This window comes from Acyrthosiphon pisum, chromosome X (assembly GCF_005508785.2).
Source record: "Acyrthosiphon pisum isolate AL4f chromosome X, pea_aphid_22Mar2018_4r6ur, whole genome shotgun sequence".
In the NCBI taxonomy this organism is placed as follows: Eukaryota; Metazoa; Arthropoda; class Insecta; order Hemiptera; family Aphididae; genus Acyrthosiphon; species Acyrthosiphon pisum.
Genome location: NC_042493.1, coordinates 64159238 through 64186547, shown reverse-complemented (window position 1 = coordinate 64186547; position 27310 = coordinate 64159238). Strand labels below are relative to the sequence as shown.

Here is a 27310-nt window from a genome sequence, read left to right as displayed (position 1 = left end):
GTCTTCGGATATTATATTATTTTCCGGAGTGTCGAGATTTAAACTATGATCCTTTGAAAATGAGTCATAAATATGGGTTGATTTATCTTTTGAAGTAAAAAATTTGAACGGTTCTAGAACCAAAAAAAAATTGAAATGAATAAAAAATACGATTACCTATTATTATTATTATTAGAATATCATACATCCGATAACGCCATGTTTTTAAATAATCTGAGTGGGGGTTCTTGGAAGTATACAATCGCTAAATAAAGTTCTCGAGACATATTATTTTATTTTGTACTAAAAATCTTAGAGTTATCAAGGTTTTTAATAATGTTTTTACCTAACTCTACTGGTTTCATGTCTTTGGTTAGGTAGTTAATTTTAGGTTAAGTTTCGGAAGAGCGATCAAACATTTTTTAGAAAAAATAGCGCTTTAAACCCATCGCACCCAGAAAACTATGAAGTATGATATTATGTGTTTGGTTTTACAGGAGCTAAGCGCGTAATGGTATTATAATAATATATAACGTATAACATATATATTTAAACACTTTTCAAACACCATAATATTAATTTAAATTTAATATAAACAAGTACAAATAAGAGTAAATAAGTAAATAAGTAACAATACAAATTTAATAACATAAATTTGGTTCGAATTGAAATATAAAATTTGCATATGTTTTATTCAATGGGAAATTAAATATAATTAAATACATTTCCAATTAAATTTATTAAAATAAAAAAATACAATTAATCATAACCAAATGAACTAAAATCTATACAAAATAATTGTGAATAAATTAACAAGTGATATGAATGTGTATTATTATACATAACATTATATGATATGAATCATCCAACTGTACTATATTATATTTTGGATTATAAAGAAAATTCAGAGAAAATTCCTAGATTTACCACTATAAAATATACTTATCACCAGTGCTGTGCAACGAGAAAAATCAATAAAAATCCGATAAATATTTTTTTATTGTATTAATAAATTGTATTACAATAATTTAAGCCCAGAACTGTATTATAATATAATATCAATATTGGTCGAGTATTCATTTGCCTTTATTCGAAATGCAATAGTCGTAGCCTATAATCCGACCAATAACCATATTTGAAAGCTGTGATAAAAATATTATATCATATACTTCTTTCATAATGTATACACGCTCGTCTGCAACTACACTGATCTAATGCGCTTATCCATGATGCACATGGTGTTCGCATTATACACAACATACGAACATTATAGAAGTGTTGTCCCGAGATAACGAAAAGTTCATCGATTTTATCCGTTGCCAATATAGCGGTTTGGTTTTCGACCTGTTAAATTGAAATATGATTTACACATGGCATTATGCTTGTGTTTTTTTTTTTTCATGGATCTCGTCCAATTATTGTGTTCAAATAGTCTTATAATATAATTTTGATGGTTCAACAAATATTAAGTAATATCTAACAGTCTGTTTAAATGCACTGGTACACTAAATCAAAATAAATGTCTCTTAAAAATAAAAGAAAACACTACTCCCATTAATAATTATTATCATAGTCCAATCATTGTTTGATAAAACAATCACTGAACTGGATCCGTGCGTGATTTAAAGCCCCTGGCGTCGATTAGTTAATATATAAATGTCTCATACTACTTTTACTACGAATAAAAATATATTCTATAATATTATACTGACAGGTTTATTTAAAATTAAAATAATATTTCAAACTGAGCATTACCTATATTAAAGGTACATATTATAAAACATCGATCAATTTATTATGGTAACATGTAAAAATTATATCAGTGAAAAACTTTCGCATATGTCACGCCTGTGTCAAAAATATTGGATTTTAATTTTAATTCAAAGTTGAAATCAATCAAATTCAAACAATTTTATTAATATAAGTACGTTCAATAAATCAACAATGTCAAGATAATTTGAAATCTAAAACACTTCTTGACATTTAAATGGGCCAGCGAATTAGAAAATTGTAATAAAAAATAAATAATAGTATTAAGGTGAATAAAATCAGATGACTATTCAGGGTTAAAATATGTACGCTGATATGGTAATATTATTATAACAATCATGCTAAATGCATCATCAGCGTGAATGTACTATTAAACACTGAATATCAAAGATACAATTTACATGAATTTATATATAAAGTACTCGGTAGTTTATTATCCTAAGTCAATCATGATATTAATAATTATTACGATTTTATTTTTGTCAATAACTATGCGTGTTCAAAACCGTTATGTTTAACGCGCGATATTTTTAGGAACCATTTGGAACATACTTATTATATTTCGTTTGAAATGTTTTAAAAAAATATTTTCAAAGCAGGAAACAGAACCTACGTTTTTTTAGTAGGACATTTTTCTATTCGATTGAAAAAAATGCAACTAGTATTACTGGTAACGCTCTGCACTCAGATTTAGATTGCAATTATAATTTCATTTAAACTTCATGCAACACATACGCCACTGTGTGTCTGCATCCAACCAACGTCAAAAGGATGTATGCTTTTGAAAATTAAAACTTGTAGCTCGTACCAATAAACGTAAAAAAAAAAACAATAACAAATAACTTTACGAAACAGATTCAAATCATCAAATGTTTCATATTTAATGTGATCGAGATTCAGACGATTTCGCATTTATATTATATTATGAATTTTAATATTAGATATGTTAGTTAGTTACCTAATCTCAAAACGAAAACAAAATTGTTTCCTCGTTGTACTCGTTATTTTAACAGTGTTCAAATTTTACAACTATTCATAATCATAATTAGATACCTATCAGTCTTGCAACAAATAATGATGTCTGACATGATAAACGATGTTGTCTACAAAGAATGAAAAACAGGAGTGTGCGAAATGTTTTCCTTAGTTTGGAATTTCCGTACTCCTTTCCAAAATTATTTAATGTGTTGGTATCAATAATCTTATCTAATAATTAGATTATATAGGTTATAAAGAGTTTATATATTTATTTTAGTCGATACACTGCAGTGGCGGATTTAAGGAAAAAGACCCAGTTCGCAAACACTACAAATTCAAAAAGCCCAATAAAATAATAACGTACCTCCCTAATCACTAGGGCACCGTTTTCGTTTTTTAATAAATATTTCTAGTTAAATAACTACCTTGCCTGATTAAAATTAAACGATATATGAATTAATCATGTAACTGACTATAGAATGCACAGTATTATTCTAACCATAAATTTTTTTTTGAAAGAGCACTTTTAGAAAATAATTGTATTCAAAGACGAACACAATAACACTACTTGGTTGTAAGATTGTAAATCATCTCCTCACTTTTTGTTCTTATTGCGAATTATCGGTCATCTAATCTAGGTATAATATGTGTTAACATAGATACGGTATTATAGTATATTCATTAAAAACAAATGCATGCATATATTACAGATAGTCGATATGCGGGTATGCGTTTGAAAGGCAGTTATAATGATATGTACCTATACTGGTGATTACTTATTAGCATAGTCGATGCACCATGACGTGTTAATGCACTCAATTAGATCAAAACGTTTACCGATTAAAAAAAAAATGTGTGAGTTCAAGGGCCCACACAGGGAATGGCCAATTCAACAAATGCATGTCCATATTATATTATTATTGCTCCATTAAATCCGCCACTGACGACGCATAGCTTAGCCGTACACACAGTTTTACCAAAAACACCATAAACACAAAATGCAGTTTGCACTAAATGCAAAAACCCGATGTTTTTAGCATTCCGGAACTCTGGCTGAAATTGTGGCAGATAACATTACAATATTCTGTATAATAAAAAAGGTACTCACGTTCGCGTAAAACTGGCGCGGACTGCAGTTTGAACTGGTTTTCGATCTTAGCGTTGCATCCTGTAAAAATACAAAACATTATATTGCGATGAATGCGGTTTTTAATAATTTTGGGACAGGGAAGACAACTGCGAACGTCTGTGCTTAACGATACGTCGTCTGCGAGTGTGTCGAGTACTCGAGTGTTGATAGTCAGCAGCATTCTGGTAACGCGTGGGTAACCGTGGTAAAGACGAGAGTAAAATAATAATTATTTATATATTATATTATGCATCGTACGTTTAGTGATTATATGCGGCTAAGACGGACGATTGTCTTTGGGTTTCCGATTTCTCGCAAATGCCCGGAACGAATCTGTTTCCGGCCCACGAGCGGCTGCAGTGGCTCTTATTTGAAATTCACTTTTGGTGAACGCACCGGAATAATCACTTTAAACGAATCTCTTGCATGCAAATGCACCGGCTACGACGACCATCTCACGTAAGACTGCACCGTTTATTATGACGTTTACACAATTATTATAATATTAATTATTATTGTGCAGCAGTAAATTGCACGTAGATAAGCGACGAGTGAGTGCATGCAGTAAACATACAATAAACGTAAGGGCGATATAATAAATATTGGGACGTGCGTATTATATTATTATGTTATGGTGCAGTCTTTTTGTTTCAAAAGACAATAAGACGTTAAATTATTATCATTACTATTGTTGAAATTAAAATTCTCCGAAGGCGAAAAACGCGAATTGAAAGGACGCAGAATAGTTGTTTTTTTTTTTTTTTAATTTTTTTAGATTTAAATTTAATTTTTCACCCACTGAAGTTCTTTGTTTCTGTATAGCAGTGGTAGTATTATGCGACCTTTCATCCCCGAGCGGGGTGAGCGGAGGAAAAAAACACGAAAATGCAATAAGCTCACTTCGTTGACTACAACTACAACTGCGGTGAGCTTGTCTGTATATAGGACATAGGTATAATATAATAACAATGTAATATATAGGCATACGAGGAAATGCTGTCGGCGGCGGTGACGGTGACGCTGCAGGTAAATTTAATTTAAAGTACCCGCCCAAAAGGGCCCCGGGAAATGTATATAATAGTAAGTAATAACACTAATACATATCTTCCGAAAACATTAATATCATCCGCGTAAACGAGACGCGAATTTTCTGAAAATTAACTCACGGCTATTAGTGTTTAGAATATTATCAATGCCAGTTGACTCGTGAAAATGCAGAATATGATCATTGTTTGTTTTTATTTTTTTTTTTCAAAGTCAAAAAGTTTATTTGTTATATACATAATACATATTATATTTAATAAAACGAACTAAAAATGTTTTTAAACTGCATATGCGCATCGCTTGATTACATTAAATCTGTTCCGTAATAATATAATATTATAATTTATAATTTATGAAAATACGGTGGTTTGGTTTAATTTAACTTCGCGAAGTCCATAAAATATAATGTATAATTTTAATATGTATTATGCATGATAAGTGTTTGTTTATGCATATTTTTAATGACTAATGAGTAATGTTCGTTCGTTAAATAATATCATGCACTAAAATATATGTTTTATAATACGTGAATTTGAAATTGTTATGGTTGGTAGAAAAAAAAATACTTTGAAAGTATGATTTTTTTATTTTTTCGTTGCATTCAACTGCGTGTATCATCATAACCATTGTGCAGAGTACCTACACCTATATTAAATATTATACGTAGGTATTCTATGTAGACGTATCAACGGATATAATGTATAATACAATATTTCTTTACTGAGAATCAAAAAGTTTAGCTTTAAAGCAATATTATCTACTTCCGACGTTTTATTCAATGGATTTTTTTTTTAACCGTGTGCGTTATTCGACGGACATATTTAATTCGTTAAACTTCTTTCATATTTTTTCTTTTTTTTTTTCATCACACACGACGGGGTAATAAGGTATATGGTAAATATTATTTTTTCCAGTCCGTTTCACTTTATTATCATTACTGTTGAGGCGGTAAATATATATTCGAACGACCTTAGACTGACAGCCGCTTTCAGCCGAGCAAAGCGAACATTTTACCAGTACCTACCTACCTACTTTCTGTAAACAAAATGTACACGTACGTTTTTTTTTTTTGCACACGTATTATACATTTGAATATGTATATTATACGAATGTGCATGTTTTTATTTTTATATTTTGTTTTTTTTTTTGTTCTACCCCACCGTTGAAAAAATCTGGAGATTTAACCTTTTGTCCCGGGGGCGGCCAATAAAAACCGCCGTGTATACCTGCCTGTCACGGCGTTCTCTAAATCAAATTATAATCATCGTGTAATCCGCGGACCATATTTTATAACTGGGAACGGATTTGCAATATTTTTGTGTTTGCGGACGGGTGATGGTCTGGTACTGCTGCTGCGGAGGGTTACGCTCTGGCAGCGGGTGTGATGTGAATAAAAATTATATTATATGCAACGCAGAAACAGAACAAAACATAATATTACTATATATAATAATAATAATATATATACGTACATAATATTATAGGCTCGGGTGTGCGTGCAAGTGTGTGTGTGTACAGTGTTCACCCTTCGTTAAAAATTTGCGTGGCCCAAGGTACAAATACTTATAATAATAATATTATCATTACTGTTATTATTATACGGTTTATAAATGCACGCAACGTTGACGGACCTGTCCCCCCTCACCCGCCGCTCTAGAGTTAACGAGGGTAAAATTGGACCGATATTCGACTTTAATTATTACGACTAGGCACTGCGTACGAGTGTCAAATACGAAACAAAAAACAAAAACGACTATAACGCTTGGAAGAATAGACCGAGTGCACTCGGAGTTTCACAATAAATTAACATTTCTCGGGAGATCATTAGACAACTGTAAATATTATAATATTATTATTATTATTATTATGTATGCACATTGCAACAACTGTTCGCGTACTATACGGACGGCTGCTACATGTATATATACCTAACCCATCCTATCAAAACACGAACGTTTTAATAATTGCGAGAGTTAAATAATACATAATATTATATACCTAGTCTGTTTAAACTTCGATCAATACTTTGGGTAATTTGTACGTATATAACTTCTTCAGCTGACTATAGCACATTTTATATTGTTTAAGCCACATAGGTAATATCGTATTACGCGATAATTAAACGAGTATTGGAAGTCTTTCAATCTTTTGTCATATTTTGCTACTGTTTTCCCAAATATAATATTAAACATAATTTTAAACATAATTCCTAGTAAATTAGTGTTTGGAGTATGAAATATTTCATAAAAACGAGAAACATTAATTTATTTTATAAATATATTGATGATATTAATGCATCGAGTGCCCTCCCGATCAACATATTTTTCTTAACGGTTTATATGTCATCCTTTCAGTATTACTGCATATTAGTGCCTTGTTTTCAACTATTTATAACGAAACATCGTTTTTTTCCCCTATAGCAATATAATAGAATACATATTGCTGATAACGACGTAATGATGCCACCGTGATGGAACTATATTGTTACCTAATAATATAATTTATTCTGTCTTAATAGTTTTTGTCTAAACCAATCAATTTAAAATGATTTTTGTATTTTCAAATTTGTTTATTTATAGTATAATTATGAGATTTTGATTGTTTATAAACTAACGATAGCACAACATACTATTTTCTAATCCATTTAGTTTCCACTTTAGCGCTATTCTCTAGTGTGCCAAACTACTATAATAATAATAATTATAGGTACTTTTTTTTTATGACATTACGTAATATTATTATATTGTACACAAAAGTAAATTCAAGAACAATTTAATACTAATAACAAAGCTTATGGATTAATTTACCTTTCAAGTCTGTCGATCGTCATTGTTTTTGCAAAAGTACGTCAGAACCGTTTAAAAATACTAGAAAGAGTAATAAAAGTCATTTGCACGTTAATGTAGAACGCGAAAAACTAAAAAAATCACAACATAAACGTGGGCTTAATTAAGTAGAGACCTGGGCGAAAATAATGTAAGTGACCGACATAAAATGACAAAGGAAGTCCGTGTCATGTAAATAACAGAAATCGTCATGTTTAAAAAAAACAAACTAAATTACATTAGGTGAAAAAAGGAAGTCCTATACAATACGGACGTCCACTGCCGATATTACAGCGCTGAGCGTTGTGCTTATCGCTGCTTAATCCGAGTTAAATGAAACGTGGAGGCAGTGTTATACCTATGAATCAAAATATAGTTAATAAAACGAAATAACTATCGACAAAGGTATAATTTTATAATTCATATGTACTTAAACATCACAGCCGTTGGACAGCCATAGATTTTCTACGCATATAATTTTGTAAACAGTGTAATTCATACTTTTGATTTTCTTTAGAATTTTCAGAGCATTTACAGGATTTAAAAACGCGTTATGCGCATTAGTACGATACATAATAATATTATCTTATTACGTCATACGATTATAATAAAGGTTTTTGCTAATAGGGATTGGGTTTCCCCAAAGACCATTAAAGTAAAAACAATCGATTATCATAAATAAATAAAGGATTACATCGGCTGTGGTGTTATAATAGGATAAATAAAGAATTTCGTTAAAATAATCGCGGCTTGCAGGATCACTAGAAAATTAATTATTTGAGAGGTGTCGGCCATTATCGAGAATAACTACTAATGTTATTAAAGAGATTTTTTTTTTTTATTTACACACTTAATTATATACAATTTAAGTCTGTATATTAGCATATTTTAATGCAAACAACAATATTGTAAAACCACGTCTTACACGATTATTATGGTGGTTGACAATTGTTGGTTCTATATTCTTTATCGATTTTTGATTGTTATGACGTGGCAGCCCATTGCAATTTTGGTTGGTTCATTAATATTAGTATCGTTTAGACACAAAAATCCCAATAACGGACACGAGACTGTAAATCAGTATTCGCAATGATGATTTTGACTGAAAATATGAGCAACGACCTGTCTCGACGGCTACTATCTACGCGCAATCTATTGACTGACGAACATACTAAATGATACCATTCCCTTTATATTGGTCTCGTATCGTCACCAATCCCTTCATTATCAAATTTTAGCGATAATGACTCTGTTGTTTTGACGTGATCATAATATTATAATATCGATGTAGATTGTCATCAGACGTTTAAAACAAGACACAAGGATATTTGGGGATTAAAATCACTATACACAATATTATATTAATACTACCTAGGTATATCGTTCTATTTGTTTTTTAATCAATAACTGCACCTTAATTTCATTGTTTGTCGTTAACAGTTTACGTTGGAAGGGTATTACAATAGCACTTTAAATACAGTATGGAGTACCTATATATACTTATCCACGTATTAGTCCTCAACACAGAAAACCTGTAATATTATCAATCGAAAACATCCATAGAATAAAATATTATTACAAGATCACATACGATTAGTGTGTGTTGTAAAAGTACTTTAAATGCATCTCTCCACCATATTCCCTTTATATTTGTATCATCTCATCGGCTATCTCTTCATTATTAGATTTATACCGGCACTGATTCGGTTGTATAGATATGATTATACGTGGCACGTCGATGCATATATTATTTTGGTGATTGTCGTTAAACGTTTAAAACAAGACACTAAGCTATTTGGGGATTAAGGTCACCATGCAAATCATTTGAATATTATCGTTCTATTTTATTTTTGAAACATTTATATTAGGTTTTGGGCCTGGGTACACATATTTTGATTTTTCACCAATTTCTCTTGACATTTTCTTTATCATGGTTACTATTTTTAACAAAAACATGTAATATAATATGATTTATACATTTTCCTTGGAGTGGAAAATATCGAGTGATTCACCACGTAACCGTAATCCTAATGGTGACTCTCTTTATTTAAAAAACATCGAGGTGCATTTTTTTATCATCAATAACGCTTTATTTTCATATTTTGTCGTCAACCGTTTCACATCAGTTCATGTGGGAAGAAAATTACAATACTTTAAAAACAGTCCTAACTACCTATAGGTAGGTACACCTATCCACGGATTGGCCCTCAACACAGACAACCTGTAATATTAGTACACGCGAACATCTATGTAATAAAATATTAATACAAGATCACATATAATATATTGGTGTACTGTGCTTTTGAAATACTTGAAAAGTATCTCCCCTCTTCATAATGCGTTATACACAATTAATATTTTTAATTCATTAATAGTTTATATTTTTACTATTATTAAAAAAAAAGTAACAACAGTTTTAAGTTTTAAGAATCGAAGATTTATATAATTATATTGTGAATTATAATGTGCTATATTTATAATTGATGTATTATGATCATAATATTTTTTATGCTTATGTAGTACGGATATTGGATATAGTATATCTTGAATGTGTGCATAACGAATGTATACATGTCTGTGAATTTCGTGTATAATAATATTAATATTTAAAAAAAAAAATAATAAGAATCAAATTTAAATAATATATACTAATGATAACGTTTTATGTATAAGACATGGTTTTACATTTACATTTACATTCATACGAGTAATAGACAAAGTAAAATTTAAAATTTAACCATATAATTACCATGATAATTAATTTCAAACATGTCACATGTATTATATTGTTATAATATAATATTATCTAAATTATATATATTATTATATTATTGTTTAGGGGTAGTTTATTAATTATATAAAAATGCTATCAATATTACTCTTAACCATTTTATCGTATCAAAACTAACAACAATTTTTATATTTACTAACTGAAAACATTTTATAATATCTTTTACAGAATAGCACATTTATAAAAAAAAAATTATCAACTATGTTTATTTTTTTATAATACATAGTGTAATTATAACTTTCAAAGTTACGTCCCTTTTTATTTTGTTACATTTTGTGGTTGCTTAAAAAGATCGTTTCATATTGTTGAATTTTTGTTATTCCCGTAGCCATATTTTGGCTTTTATACCGTAATCTCCACTGTTATACTATGATATAGTCTCATCAAAATTACTTTCAGAACACTTTATAAAGTAATATTAAGATTGACAAAACGAAGGTTGAATTATTAAGACATAAACTTTTTAAATTGTACGAGTATACAAAGAAAAACTAGAAGGTCTTATAGTCATAAAGAATTTATTAAGTACGTATACATATATTGTTAATAATTACTTTTTCCTTTCATTTAACCGGGAACGTAATCGAAACGGAAGTTGAATAATTAACCGCAAATCAAAATTTAATCATTAAGTGGATTCTGTTATACAGTGATATTATATACTACGTCGGAGAGAATGTGCAATTAACATACGTTAAATATTATGAAACGTGAATATGATTCGATATTAAAATTCAAGTACATGCATTGAGAAAGCTTTAAGTAGTAATCAGCTTTTAAAGCTAACATAAGTACAGAAAATATAGTTGAAATTTCATCCAAGCGCATCTCTGCCTTGGTTATCTTGCATTATAAATGGTCCAAATTGTTTTTATGACTATATACGGGAATATTCATGAGTATAAAACGTACCGATTAGTACATATTTAAACAAGGAAAAATGTCAAACAGCTAAAGTTGGTCTCGGTACGACGGTACGAGACGATGATGAGAAGTAATCCGATAAAATGCAGACCGTATACAAAATATGACGCGTACTTAGCGCAGTCGTTTGAATAATAGACGTTAACCTGCCTACCTGCCTAACCTACAGCGTTGAACTCACTTTAAACCCGACCGACATATTTTATATTTTGTGTCCCGTAATACAAAACTATACAGACTATGGCCGTTTGAAACAGTATACACGATTTAGGTACTTTGGTACTACGCTGAAGTGTCAAATCTAAACAAGCTACAGAATTTAAGGTACATGCCTTGAGTGACTTTGACTAGGAAAGGAAATTCTAATAAACCTGGTAATGAAAGCGGATTTATTTTATTTTTTACAATGACATATTATTTTATCTATGAACATTTATTCAACAAAGTTGATTATGAATTTTGCTCAAAATTAGTATCATTACTCGGACACCTTGGCAACCACTATTATATTTCCACTATTGTTCTCGTATTCGATTTCGTTTTTGAAAATAAGAATGTTATAAATAAAAAATAAATAGAACCAATAGAACAACTATTTATTTCATAAATTAATTTCCGAAGCAAAGCACGGTATCTTGTTGATCAAACAAAATTATTTTTTTTTGCAAAACTATTATAAAGAAGTTATGTAATGTACACCTAATTTGAGTTTAATAACCAATATTAATCATAATTTTAAGTTTTAAAATTTACAAGCAATTAATATTACCTCGTTTTTAAAAAACTGAGCCTGAGGTAAGCTCGGTCACCCGGTACTTGTATATTTTATGCCATATTTAAATAATAACAATATCACGATTTTCTAGGTGCTTCTGATGAAAATAATATTGTGTGACCATATAAAATAATATAATAATTATAATGTATACGCGTTGGAATAACAATGCCAATTGGAGCATGATTAGGTATATGATTCGGCGGCGGTGGTTGTTCGTTTAGTGGTGTATTATTTAATCTGCGAAAAGGGTCGCACGGTTTGACGAGTGAGGAGCTAATAAACTAGTTAGGTGTGTGTACCTATATAATATAAATATAATACACACACACCTACAGCAGTTGTTCTGGGCACAACATTTACCAAAAACCAATGTCCTGTTAAACGCGTGGTCACCGAGTAGTACACGGTACGCGGTACACGGTATACGGAGTGGCATAGAATAAGCGTTGTACGAGTGCATAATAATTATATCGTTTTGACCGTCGCGGTGTGTACACACAAACAACGACAACAACCGCCACAATCGGCATAAATTGTTTCGTTATAATGAATAATACCTACCATGCCACACCGTAACACTACGGCCCGGTCAATAGGTAGGCGATAAAGGCTTTTGAATAATAACAATATATTATAATAACTGTAGTAGTGCGTATAAGTAAGCGGAATACAATTAATAATCATACTTTATCGAAAAACACATTTTACTAAATTGTTGGTGTTATTTAGTTTTTCCCAAAAATAAATTAAAAAATAAATACTAAATTTAGAAAAAAATAAAATAAAAAGCTTGAGCAATTAAAAAAAAATTGAGTACGATTTTTTGATTTATTTTTTAACACCGTCAACTTGTATCATTTTAATATAATATTGTACCCGGGTCTTGGCGCCAAGTATTTTTAAATGCATTCTAATTATTGTATTCATTATTGGGATACGAATTTCAACTGAAAACACTGTGGGATATTTTTGAAAATCTGTTCAATCGTGTTACGCCACAATAACTTAGGTACCACCTATTTTTGAGAAGTCTGCCATTTAATTTGTCTACGTGAAGTGTTTTGAAGAGCCCAGATGGTAATATTTCATAACCGAATTTGGTTACTTCGTTACTGTGTTATCTATTATTTTTGTTGTATTAGTATTTATGTAAGTATTGTATTTTTATATTTAATATTTTTATATTAGTATTTTTGTTAAGTTATTTTCACCATCGTTGGGTCTAAATTATTGTTGTTGATAGTTTAAAAATAATTCAGTCGGACCAGATCATGCTTTGATGTGTCATTTTTTTTTTTTAAATGTTGTATCTGTCAATAAGATGAATATATCTTGTAAACATTGTGTTAAGAATCATATAAATTGTATGAAACCATTTGCACGAAAAAAAATGTACATAACCTTATGAAATTCAATAAATGACGCAAACAGAAAATAAATTAACACCAACTTGATGAATTATAGTGATTTGGCTGACATCCAATGTATGTGTAAAAGACTACAACTATTGGCATCTACAGGGAAAATAATGGTAATATTTTATTAAGAATTAAGCGTCTATAAAAAAACAAAGTTTGAGCCACAAAATATATATTTATATATTATATAGCAGCTGTAACATAAAGTAATCAAATGTGTACTTAATAAGCATAAAAATAGTATACAACATTATTAAGAATGCACGGTTTTTACTTGAATACATTTAAATCCATTAGTAAAAGTAGAATAATTTTAAATGCATAGAAAAAATTTGTCAATAGTCAATAATATGAATAGGTAGATATTTTCAAAAAAAAATTGTAAGTAGTACTAAATATTAATAGACACCCTTTTCACTCAAACCATCCAGTCACATTACCATCCTTAAACATAGTTGTATCTTATTTTATATTTATTACAATTATTACTTATAGTATTTGGTAAGCAAATATTCCCTTTATTAATAAGAAAAATACCAATTTCATGTAAAATCATTGGATTTTTATGAATGGCCTTCTTGTTTATTATATCTATGTTTCAAGGTTAAAATATGTTCTTTTTATTTTATTTTAATTTTCATAATAAACAAAACATGCTTTATAAGTAATAAGTATATGCCATATACTATTTATGGATACTATAGTATGAATATATAAAGAAAAATTTTTATTCTTATTTTGTATTGTGTATTTTTGTTATTAATTGTTCCCTGCTGGCCAACATTCATTGTGCCCTAATTATTTATTTATGGTTCATTTTATGTTGAATAGTAGTCCGTTAAACACGGCAGATTAAAATGACAATTCGTGTTCATTTTTAATCTTATTTTACCATAAAAGTCATACTATATAATCGAATACCGATTATCAGTGTATCGAACACTGTACTATTTGGTATGTGGCCTAACTTGTAGTATACCATTTTTTTGAGTATGTATGACCTATACCACCATTAATATAGCTCTGGTAAATGGTAATTTAGTTATATAAAATAATTAAAAGGTGATGACCGACTAACTCTTAATTTTTACTCAACATAATTAGAGATACCCTTTCACCATGATATTTAAGCTATATTACCTATAAATATTATATTTATATTTCTCAACTAAGTTCTGACAAATTACGATCTTTGAAAACGTAGCTTGTAACCTGTAGGTAATTCATAAGTTATTGAACAGTTTTTAATTTATTTATTTTTTTTAATAAAAACGTAAATATTGTGTAGTGATTTTTTATCTGCCTCCTACTCGAAGGTAGTTTTTAAAATAAGGGTTTATTACGCATCTTACAAGTTAAAACAAATGACTTGCAAAATTATCAAAGTGAACAATTAAAATTTCTATGAGGTGGTGGTTGCCGGCTGTGGTGGGTGATATCTCACTTGGGGTAATTTGTAAAATGAGAGTTTCACGTCAAACTGCATACATTAATAGAAATGTCATACTAAAGAGTTAAGATATTGCATACCAAAAACTACTGATTTTCAATATGGGGCGGGGAAGTGTGACATTTGATGCACGTCATCTTTCCGGTATATAATGTAAGTATAATTTTTTCCTGAAATTTAATCGTAATATCATGATTTAACTACATTTTAAAAACAACATGGCACACGGCAATGTCAAATTATATTTTCCATATAGCTATTAATTTATTGTTATGATATTTTCTCAATAGTTGACTTCAATCAAATATTAAACTTTATATTACACTTTTACAATCTGAGAAAATAACAAAAAACGTGCGCATGCGAACACTGCGTATTTTATCTGATACAGCCCGTAGGCTAAAATTTTACTACCCACGCGTATATTTTTTTGTTGGAGTATTCGTTTCCAAACTAATGAACACTATAGGTACAATACTTATTACTTATACCCCCGACTCTATTGACCTAACTATGCCACATTAGCATAGTAAAATATAAAACACTCTGCGCCCGAAGCAATGAACACGGTCCAAATCAAAGTGCAACGGATCTAATGTAATATAAAAAATAAAGCACAGCATGCAAGGAATAGCAAAACAAGTGCCTATCATTTTGAAATTTATAATATTTTATATGATGACAATTTTTTTTATTTATTACCTAGGTATGGTAGTTTATAATACAGTGCAATTTCCGTACAACGAATTTCCATATTTAATGAAATGTCCTGTAGTTTAACGAAATATTTTTGAGAACCGAACCAAATTTATATAATTGTATTTAATTTCACTATATAATATGATTTTTTTTCGTTGCCCACAATGCTTTGTATTATGGAAGTTTCACTGAATTACCAATATGTTTATCCGAATTAAAACGATCATACGATCATATTATTATAATAATAAACACGATATAATTGAGTAACGTGTAAAAATACCATTGTGTATATTTTTTTTTACTATATTATAAAGTTCAACGACTTAAAACTATGATTAATAAGTAATAACTAATCCTACAGTCTTTTCGTTTCCACGCTCATTTATGATTTTTAATCCCAAGAATTTTTAATCCCCAACGCACTTTGCAATATTATAAAATTGTATAATATGATGTTTTAGGTGATATACTATAACGGTACGTAGCATTCAAAGTATACTTATAAGCCCGCATAGTTTGAATTTATTAGGAAACAACTTACTCTGGTAAGACTATACTGTGTATCGTTTTTGAAAAAAAAGCAATGCTAATAAAATATATAAATTTGTGTTGAATAAACTAGATCGATAAATATTATGATTTACGGTGCTATCTGTTGTGTTATCTGCCTATTTGTCTATTAATTATAATTACCTGCGTTAGCTTCTCAACACTTTAGTAGCTTAGCATATAGCTTTTGACGTTATGTTTGATAAATATATAAGTATATAACTTAATTGGTATTATCATGGTTTGCTGAATCCTCAGGGTTCACGTATACCAATCAACGTAATTTAAAGTGTGTTTGGTTTTGTGAATAATCATTATAAAAAGGTGTGGGAACAATATTAATATGTATGTATATATTAAATAATATATTATATTAATAAGTTACATAATATGAATGTGTCAATGGACATAAATAAATGTACAATCAATCAAGTGTAAATAAAATTATCTCTAGAGCAACCTGACCTACAACCTTCGTAAATTGCAAGTGGTAAACACGTGATAAAGTTTAATAACCGTATTATTTGTTGTTTTAGTGTTCGTGCGAGCGTGTGAAAATGGCGACCATGCGAAACCGTACCGTGTTAAAAATTCAACAAAATATGAATATTTTAAACAAGCCAGTTGAGGAAAAAAACGTGGAATTCTTAGCTAATGATTATAGTATTGGGAATATCAATATATTTTCTCTAATACAAAAGAAGAAAAATAATATTTTGGACTACGTTTCAAAATTAATTTCAAAAAATGGACAGCGAAATTCGGCAGCTATTATAAAGCGAACAGGTACTGTAAAAGTAAAATACAGTGAAACTTCCATTTAACGAATTATTTTTGAGAATCATATTCTTCATTGTTAATCGTGCGTAAACTATATTTAATGAATTCCATTATACTACAATTTTTTTTTGTCCCCTGTAAGAATTCGTTTTATGTAAGTTTCACTGCATAATATATTAAAACAAAATATGATAAGCTCAGCAACAATTGGGTCTTTGAGATAATCACGAGCTTGAGAAAAATGGTGTGCAAAGTATACTATCTGAAATCTAAATTGAACATGTTTACTTATAATGCAGTTTATAGGTAATATTATCATTGATTATAATATTAAAAGGACTGAATAATCCTCTAATATAATTTTGTAATTTTTTAATAAATACTAACAAAGTTAATTAATTATCAGAGTCAAAATTTATAAATAAGAGATATTTAATTATTATAGTAAATGAAAATAATATATAATTTAATATAATACATATATATAATACATATGCATATACATATACATATACATATACATATACATATACATATACATAATACATATAATTAATTTTATTAATTGTATCCAACATTTAATTTTTTGAATAATTTACTTTATATTACATTTAAAAACGTTAAAAACTACATCATAGATATATTATTGTGATTATTGAACCTAGTTTGATCCATGATCTTATAAAAATATCATAATGTTACGAACATTTGAATGGTTAAAGTTGATCTGATATTACAAATTTCGTTTTTTTATGAACATGGGAATTTATTATGATGCATAAATTATTGTTACCTATACAAAATGTCCAATTATGATTAATTATATACCTAGAATTTTTGATTATTATGTAATTTTTAATTTGGTTATTTTCTAAAATAAAAATAAATCCATTGTTATGACGTCGTGGCTTATCTAATCTAATAATAATAAAATATATATTTTTATAACTATCCAAAACATTATTCAATTCCTAAATGGGTCTTAAATATTTTATGTCGAAACATGATTGTAAAATATCTAATTATACATAAAGCTATATTTAACTAATGAAGTCTTTAAAATTAAATATTAAAATTTGTCTATCTACCTAATATCTGTTGGCTATCAATAATGTTTTATAAAGAGTAAGACAACGTTTTCGAAAGTGGATAAACAATGTAACCGTAAATTGAATTTTTCTTATGATTTATTTGAACCTTATTATGTATAAATAATAAATATATGAATATCCGTTTCTGGAAGCAATTCAATACATTATCGATGCGGTTATTAGACATAACATATTCAACAAAAACAAAGTATTATTTAATAATAATAACATTGATCACATATATTTTATAAAACAAAATATATTATGACATAGAAATGTCTGTTCAAATACATTTGATACAATAAAACCTTATCGACAAAAATACAAATGCAAACAGAAATAATAAAGTATAAAACAAAGACCATTTCAAACGCTTATATCAATTAGATTTAAAAAATGGTTGTGTTCCATATTACAATCGAATACAGACTCTAATAGATTGAATAATTAATAATTAATGGGCAGGGAATTTTTTTTTTTTTTTTTTGATAATAAACAACGTTTTAATTAATGTGTTTGCGTAAATTGAAAGTTGAAAAAGCCAACAAATACAGACAATTTGTACTTAAATAGTAGAGTCATTAAATCAATTTCTTATTTCAAGAAACGTGTATTGGTCCCAAGCCAGTGATAACACTTTTAAACAGAAGGGCTGTGTAGTGTTTTAGTCGAGACCTAATCAACGTCTTAACGTTTTTTGATACGTATCCCTATTTACTGACGATACTGTAAGAAAGAGGAAACTTTTTATATAGCTGACAACAATATAAATTTCAATTTTGTACACTTTTCAAAATGAAAATTGAAAGTTATATTTATTATTACCTAGGTACTGTTTGCAACGTCTGAAAATAGTAATAGTAATTAATATTAATACATTTTCATTTACAACGAATATTTTTTTTCTGTTTATTAATATTTTTGACAACAAATTAAAATTTTAAAAATGTATGCAAGGTAGTGCATTATTTGGCAGTTGGAAAGGCTAAAGCAACGGTAATATAAAAAACAGTACTGCAAGTGAAATTAGTTTACGGTTACCTACTTTGACATATTATTTCGTCATCAAGAATAACAAATTGGATAAATTAGTAATTACACCCACGTCATATTAACGTTAATTTCTTACATCATATCGTAAAAATGTTCTCGTTATTTGTCTATGTTCCATTTATTTAATATATTTTTACGTTTATTCTATACAAATATACACTATGAACGACGTGATAATAATGTGCTCACAGCCGAGTCGCTTAGTTAAAGACAATCGTCCGATACGGCGTTTTCTATACGTATAGTAATATATTATTAATATAATAAAATACCATTACAAATTATGATATAATGTAAGCTAATGAAAGGTTTAAATGGAAGTTTTTATAAAAGTGATTTTAAGATTTTGGATAAAATATTTTAACCATCTATCCAAAATATTTTCGCGAATTCGATGACACGTAATTATTATAATTGTCTCGTTGAAATTACGTAAATTTCGTTCTATCACTGTGTTACAACAACCTCTCATCTTTCCCTTCGATTTTTCGGCAATGGTAAATATTAATTCATTGTATTTAATAGATAATGGTCGGTCATTTTATTTAAATACCAATTCAAAGTGTTATATTTTTCCAAATAAATAAATAAAGTGTTGAATTTTTTAGTGTAAATATATCTTATATTGAAAGTGAGTAATATTTATAAATCTAAAAATTTAGATAATTACTATAGGCGTACACTAAAAGTTTGTGTGTGTTGAAAATGTATACTTCACCGATTGTTTATTCGTATCTAAAATACAAAAGTTTATCGATAAAAAAAAACATTTTGTCAATTTTTTAAGTATTATATTTACATAGAAATAAATTAATTTCATCTCTGCTTATCTACACATTCAACTCTACTTAAAGTTAAAAATTTACTTAATGCTAGTAGGTACATATGTATATATATTATATATTATAAATGTTTCTTGTATGATTGATTTCGTACATTTTTCTATTATTTTGTAGTTATAATTATTTTTCAATCCATTCATTCAACTAGTCAATTATTATTTCAAAGGATTTCAAATAATTTTTGTGCATTTATATAATAACTGATAAATATATTTAAATACTTTTGAACAAGTATGGTGGCTAACTATACAACGTAAGATAATATTATAAAGTTACTTACTAATTATTATTATGTTCTCAAATATATTTTTATAGGTAAAATTTTAAAAATATTAAGTCATAAATATATTAATGTTATCGCTATAGGTACACTTAAAACTGTCACTGAGTATTGATAAAGATAAATGGGTAGAAGTTGTGTCTAGGGAACTATATAATAAATAATAATAACATGTTATGTCATCGCGTGTTTTAAGTTTACGGTGAACTCTATACTTACTTAAATAACAGAAATAATGTCAAAAACCAATTTATATGACGTTATGAGTATTGAGTTTTAAAATATTTGTGAGGAATTTGACGTAGCGATTGAATAATCCATAATACATTCTGTTGTTCTTTTTACCTACTCAAAATATTGTTATTGTCCAACGTCTATATGTAGATTCTCATTTAAATATAGATTAGGGTAATTTTATCAACCAAAATTAGAAAAAAACAATTGATACCCACCTCACTTAATGCATCTCGAAATAATTAATTGTATCAGATTTTAATAAAAGTAATTTGGGATATTTATTAATTATTTGTTGAAGATCATCATTACCCCTATACAATTTAAAAAAAAATCTCCAGCGTAAATCACCAGTGTCCACCAAAGGTGGTGATTAAACTCAACCAAAGAGAGGAGCTATACAAACTATTCGATTCATTTAAGTTATAATTTGTGGAGTTTTTATATGATTTAAGAGCTCACGAGACGTTGAGACTCATCTGCACGATTGCACGAATCCAGTTTAAATCCTCCCAAAAAAATAGAATTTTACGTGTTGTTCAAATTGATAATTATTCTAAAATATAAGGAAACATCAAAAATGGTTCTGGGGGTTTCTGCGTTATGCAATTATTATTTATGACTTTCTAGAAAGTAGAAAAATAAAGTGTGAACACTTTCAACTCGTAGATTGTTATTATTTTGTTGTGATGATTAGGTTATAAAATATACTATTTAAAACGTATAACCGCTTATATTATTTTAATTATCTAAATCCAATATATGTAAAATTACAATATTTGAGAGTTTAAAAAACCAATAATACCTATCTGCTTATTATATTTAGGTACTTTATTCTACTATAATACTATATGGACTATAATTATATTTTCGTAGTATAATCATGTAATTATAGTCGGGTTAACACAATATTATTAAATGAAAAATCAGTTTTAATCACTGCATGTGATTATGTGAATATAACAACATAATTTCAAGTAGAGTGTTTTGTTATACCTATTTGTATCACCCATTTCCATTTATATCTACTTGAAATAATTGAAACTTTCAAATTAGTATTACTTACAATGTTCTGAAAGTTAAAAACTAATTTTCTGTTTATATATCATTATACAAGTATAAATAATAAACCAATAAATGACAATTAACATATCGACAGAGCTTTGTGGTGGATATTTATTCATTTTTTTTTTGTAGAAAAAATATTTTAACATTTAATATCAATTTCACAAAAAAATCGGGTTTTAATCATCATTTTTGATTCTAAAAATCGTACTTTTCAAACTGCATATATTTTAACGATTTTATTTATGATTACCTACTAAAAATGACATAATATATACGTAGCAGTTTTTGAAAATGTTCTAAAAAACTACTGAGAGCTCCCAATTTCATCCGTTTAAAGTACTACATCTGTGTCCAGTTTACAATTGATTAAGGGTCATAACGAAACTTTTGTAGTGAGTATTTTATTGCTCCAAAAGTATTCCAAGAAAAAACTCATGGCATTAAACTTATGTATAGTTTCTCCGGTAGCACTAGGAATTTACTTGAAACTTATTTTCCATTCTTACCCTTATTTAGTATATACCATATCAATGAAATGGAACGGTAAGTATTTTTATAAAGTATGTTCACAATTTCAAAAATGTAGTCTATAAGCATAAAGGTATTGATAAATTAAATATATAATATAATAATAATATGATATACAATAATATGTGATATTTATCTTTATTTTTCGAAGTGTTAAATTTATTAATATTCAAATTCAGTATATTTGATAATAATTGCTTGTAGTTTGAAAAAAGAATATTAGATTAGTCGTAATTTTAAATCCAAACATGCAATCTTTTTCTTACCTTGCCTACTTAATAACATATTATTCCCTAATAAATACTATAATTTTATCAATGCTCCTTATTTCGTTATTACATTATCTACCAAATTTATATCTAATAAATATTATAAAAACATCCACCCAATTGAAACATCTTATAACTTGATTAGTCTAGACTGGTTGTTCTTAATTTATTAATTGAAATTATTTGTCTATATATGTCTAAAACAGTAAAATTATTTTAATTGATAGTTAAATCATTTCAATTATTATCTAAACTTTACTTTCATAAAATGCACTTCAGTAACGGTAAATTATTTTTATTTGTGTTAAAATCAACGCAGATCATTATTAGAGATGGAAAATCAAAATATCGAATTTGTTTAAATTTCAAATACTGTAAAAATTTATAAAAATTTATCAATTTCTCGTGACCTATATAATATAACTTAGCGATACTTAATGAAATCGCATGAAAGTATGATATTTAACCATTCAAATGAATAAATTATATTTAAAATATCATATTAATTATCAAAAAACTTTTCATAAACTTTATTCGAAAAATAATAATTTTTATACTAAAAATGTTAATATTTTAATTAAATTTATTTGATATTTTATATTACAATAAAATCATTGATAATAGACAAAATGATTGGATTCTGAATGGTGCGTAGAATGTATTGATTTTAAAATGATGTGTATTTATTTTATTTATTTTATTTCCATATTTTTCACAATTTTGTGTATAGATACTTGACGTTTCTATTTCTTAGGACTGAATGCGATAGGATATTGAAACTAATAATAACGTTTTTAGTTATTCTTTATTATATTTAAAACAAAAATCAGCCATAATAATATATAGACTTGTAACTTCCAGCCATTGCGTGTAATATTATTTTCTATACACTACAACAATTTCTAAATTGCTTAAAGATTTTTAACATGAAAACCAATTTGCAGTACCTATAATATATGTATGATTATTTTTAAATGCGACGTGGTCGTTATTAAGTAGTTTAATTAAAATTATTAACATACCGTATTAGAAATTTAAAAATAGATATATTAGTAATTATAGTCTTAGGTACTATTAATAAATAATAAAATGTCCATAGAAATAAAGACAGACTCACATTCCGCGTCCACACAGAATCGTTTTTTGTATGTAACGATTTCTCATTGAAATTAAATTTAACACATCCATGATTACAGCTGTGACCTACTCAATTAATAGTTAACTTACTATTATAGTTAGTTAACACCTACTATAATAGAGTGGAGCAACTTCTTTGTTTTTTTATATTTTTAATTATAGGTAGGTACTGTTTAATTATATTGTATTTAGGTTCCTACTATACTGTTTTTATTGGATTTTATTCTTTCCCTTACTATACTCGTAGCATAATATGATAATAGAGGGTTGCCTTTAGAGCTTAAATATATATAACACTATTATGTGATGGCACTTGTCTTTAACACGGCTTGAGTGACTAACATTCGTGCACAACACGGCACGTGCATAATACGTCCATATTAATTTTAATGAATTCATCGGAAACCATTTTATGTGTACATTATAATAACGAAACATTTTGGGAAGAATTTTGAGCACCAATGGGTGATTTTACAGCATATTCGAACACTAGTAGACTCTTGAACGTTTTAAATGAGCAACAATCGATCTGCCAAAAGCAGCGTGCGTACCCAACACATATATTTTAAAATAATTAGTGAGCATTGGTCCCATTAAAATTAAAACGAAAATAGGAAAGGCTCTTTAATATACGGATGAGCTATTCGATATATAATTATATATATATATATATAGGTTCGATTCAATGCAAGTTATTTATTATTTGTCTTTGTGCCGATTCTAAAAACGAAAATAACGACGAACAGATGGTTTTTTTTTTAGAAAATAACGTCTGCAGCAGACTTAAAAAAACATGGTAGATTTATATAAATTGTTATTGTTTTTAAAGCAAACACGTCGAGTGATCCAACAAAAATAATATCTAAATAATATTAACTAATCTTTAAATAATGTGCACACAAGTATATGCGTGCACTAATTACTATTTATTATTTAGTACTTTATCATATTGAGTTCATACTGAAATATTATCGAATCGTCATTATCGTCGATAACCATAAAAATCTTGAAGAAAACATTATACGCTTTGATTCCATACCAATATGTTATAACGGGTATTGGATTCGTTTCATTGAAGCTTTATTTTATACGATTTTTTAACATTCGTACTTATTGTAAAATACGATCGAAAAATACATCGCGATTCGACTACAGAAGAAAAAAGAATGAAACTTTTTCCTTGCTCCACGCCAAGAACTTATTATGGTGTTTGGATACTCTCTGTACAAATAACCCAATTGATATATTTTATAATAGTTTTCCTCGTCCAAAACTCGAGAAGAATGTAGGTAATGAATCGTATTTTTATAAGTTGCTAAATTTCTGTGACAAATGTTTTCGGTTACCTATTTGTCTGAGTTTAGTTCTAATCTTAAACCACGTATAATAAGTGCGTATGGGTAGGTATATATGTACGTAAGTACAGGCTTTTTATCTTCTGATTCATTACGTCGATTTATTTATGTTCTTTAAATTCGGTACTTTTTCATTTGGTCACACAAACATTTTTATCACGACTAAAGTGCCTAAGCCGAAAATTGGACAAACGTTAAAAGTATATCCATTAACCTGGATTAATTTTTTTTTCAAAAACAGTAATCCCGTGGTGATGCTCTACAGACTTTTATCACATAATATGAATTAATAGCAAACTACTGTATTGGTCTGTGCTACCCAGTTACCGCATATATAGGTACCTGGTCAAGATAATAACATTACAAATGTTTCACGTTATCTATTATAACTTGCCATTTAGTCAAGTATAGATCAAATTTAGCTAAATATATACTGTCACTGATGTCATTACCACCGTAATATTATCATATAACAATACAGTTGGCTAATATATTAGTTTCAACTCCATTGTCAACATCTGTTTGATAGTACATTTAGTTCCTATCAAGATCCAGTTGTACTAATAATATTAATTATAACAAAGAAAAGAGAACGATTATATTTTTCCATTTGATTTTTTTACTTAAAATTGTATTTTCATTAGATATATTATGTAAAGATGTTGATGAGTAAACAATATTTTTGAAATTACCTATTTACAATACAAACAATTTTAACAAAATATTATTCTTCAATTATAATTGTAATTTAAATATAGCTATATTATTTTAAAATTCCAGAAATCATATTTTGAATAACTGAATATTTGATGAAAATAGATGTCGGGTGATCGTGCTTGGTGAATCACACTGTATATAAAATATATATATATTTTTTTTTTCAAGGTAATCAAAAGTTCCATTATTGGACTGTTTTTTTTTGTGTCAAAAAAACATTATATTATGTAATCAACAATATTTTAAATATTTTATAAGTAAAGATTGTTATTATCTTAATAATGCAATTTTTTGTAATTTATAAGCCTTTCATCGCAGTCAAATTATTGTTCATAATAAAGATGAGATTTCTTTAAAATAAAATAAAATAATAGCAATCAAATATTTGTTATCTGGATAGACATAATGATATATACATTCATATTATGTAATATTGTAATGTACATCGTTTTTCGATTTAAAATTTAAAATTTTAGTTTATGACCATGATACAATATATTTTACTGTTATAAGATTTTGAAAATAATTGTCCATATATTACAATTTAAAAACATTAGTTGATATAACATTCATGTGTATATTTATTTATTATCAAGCCACAGTAAATATATATCATAATGTAACATTATTATTGGTACTGGTTTTTTTTTTTAAATTTAATTTTAATCAAATATTTTAAAATAGCCCCCCTATACTATAATATCATGTATAATAATATATTAATGTAATATACAGAAAATAATATTATTCTTTGATTTAAACTTCGTCCACAATAATATTATCTAATAAGAAAGTGCTATAAATTTTACTTACTAGAAGTTTACACAAAATTGTATTGCAATATAATATTGCAGGCACAGTGCACATATTATTATTATTTTGTAACGGAAAATAATAGATTCTGAGATAACATAATATTTTAATGTAAGAATTACATTAAAGTATGATGTTGATGCCTTAGTAATTTTAAATAGCCATAATATGATATTATTATGCTGTGTTTATAACATATTATATTCTTTATATAATATAATTAACAGTTTGGTAATAATATGACGGAATAATGTTTCCTTGGAAAACTCTCCGCCAGTTTCACTCAGTTTCCCTGAATGAATAACTGAGAATTGCCTATTATTCTGAATAATCGTAGCGAATTATTACGTTTCAAACCAATGACCTCACAAGTTCACCGCCAAAGACGCTGATCTGGAAAACTAACATTGCATGCATAATGTACAACTACAACTACACACAGCACCAGTCGTACTCTGATGAGTCTTGACAAAAATGTAAATTAAGATCTCCGGGGTCGGGCTTGAACAAATAAACGCGTTTAGTCTGTATTGCTTTTGAAATTACTCGCGAATTTATTCGACATCGATTTACATTAATCAGTTGTCGTAATTTGCCATGTTTCCGCGGAACGCGTGGTTATGACTTCTATAAAAGCATGTATAGTATTATTGAGATCATTGTAAGCAGAAGCTTTTATTTGAGAATGGAAAACAACGCGTCCTAAGCCAAATTGTTTCCGTGCGTTAATTGTTATCATATTATGGATAATCGATATTATGGAACATTCGTCGCGTTTGACATTAATATTATACTTCATTTTTGTT

The 27310-nt window shown here is 27.8% G+C and overlaps 2 protein-coding genes across 2 annotated transcripts in view; one reads left to right on the top strand and one right to left on the bottom strand.

The window, feature by feature from the left end:
* The window catches only part of LOC100572033, a 424551-nt gene that overhangs the window by 363296 nt on the left and 33945 nt on the right, over positions 1-27310 (bottom strand). The window contains exon 2 of the mRNA XM_029488202.1: positions 3836-3895. Within this exon, the coding sequence (XP_029344062.1) occupies positions 3836-3895 (60 nt within the window). The remainder of the gene's footprint in view (positions 1-3835; positions 3896-27310) is intronic.
* The window catches only part of LOC100571193 (monoacylglycerol lipase ABHD12), a 90011-nt gene continuing 79532 nt past the window's right edge, over positions 16832-27310 (top strand). Inside the window, exon 1 of the mRNA XM_029488187.1 lies at positions 16832-17123. Coding sequence (XP_029344047.1) covers positions 16895-17123 — 229 coding nt within the window. The 5' untranslated portion in view covers positions 16832-16894. The remainder of the gene's footprint in view (positions 17124-27310) is intronic.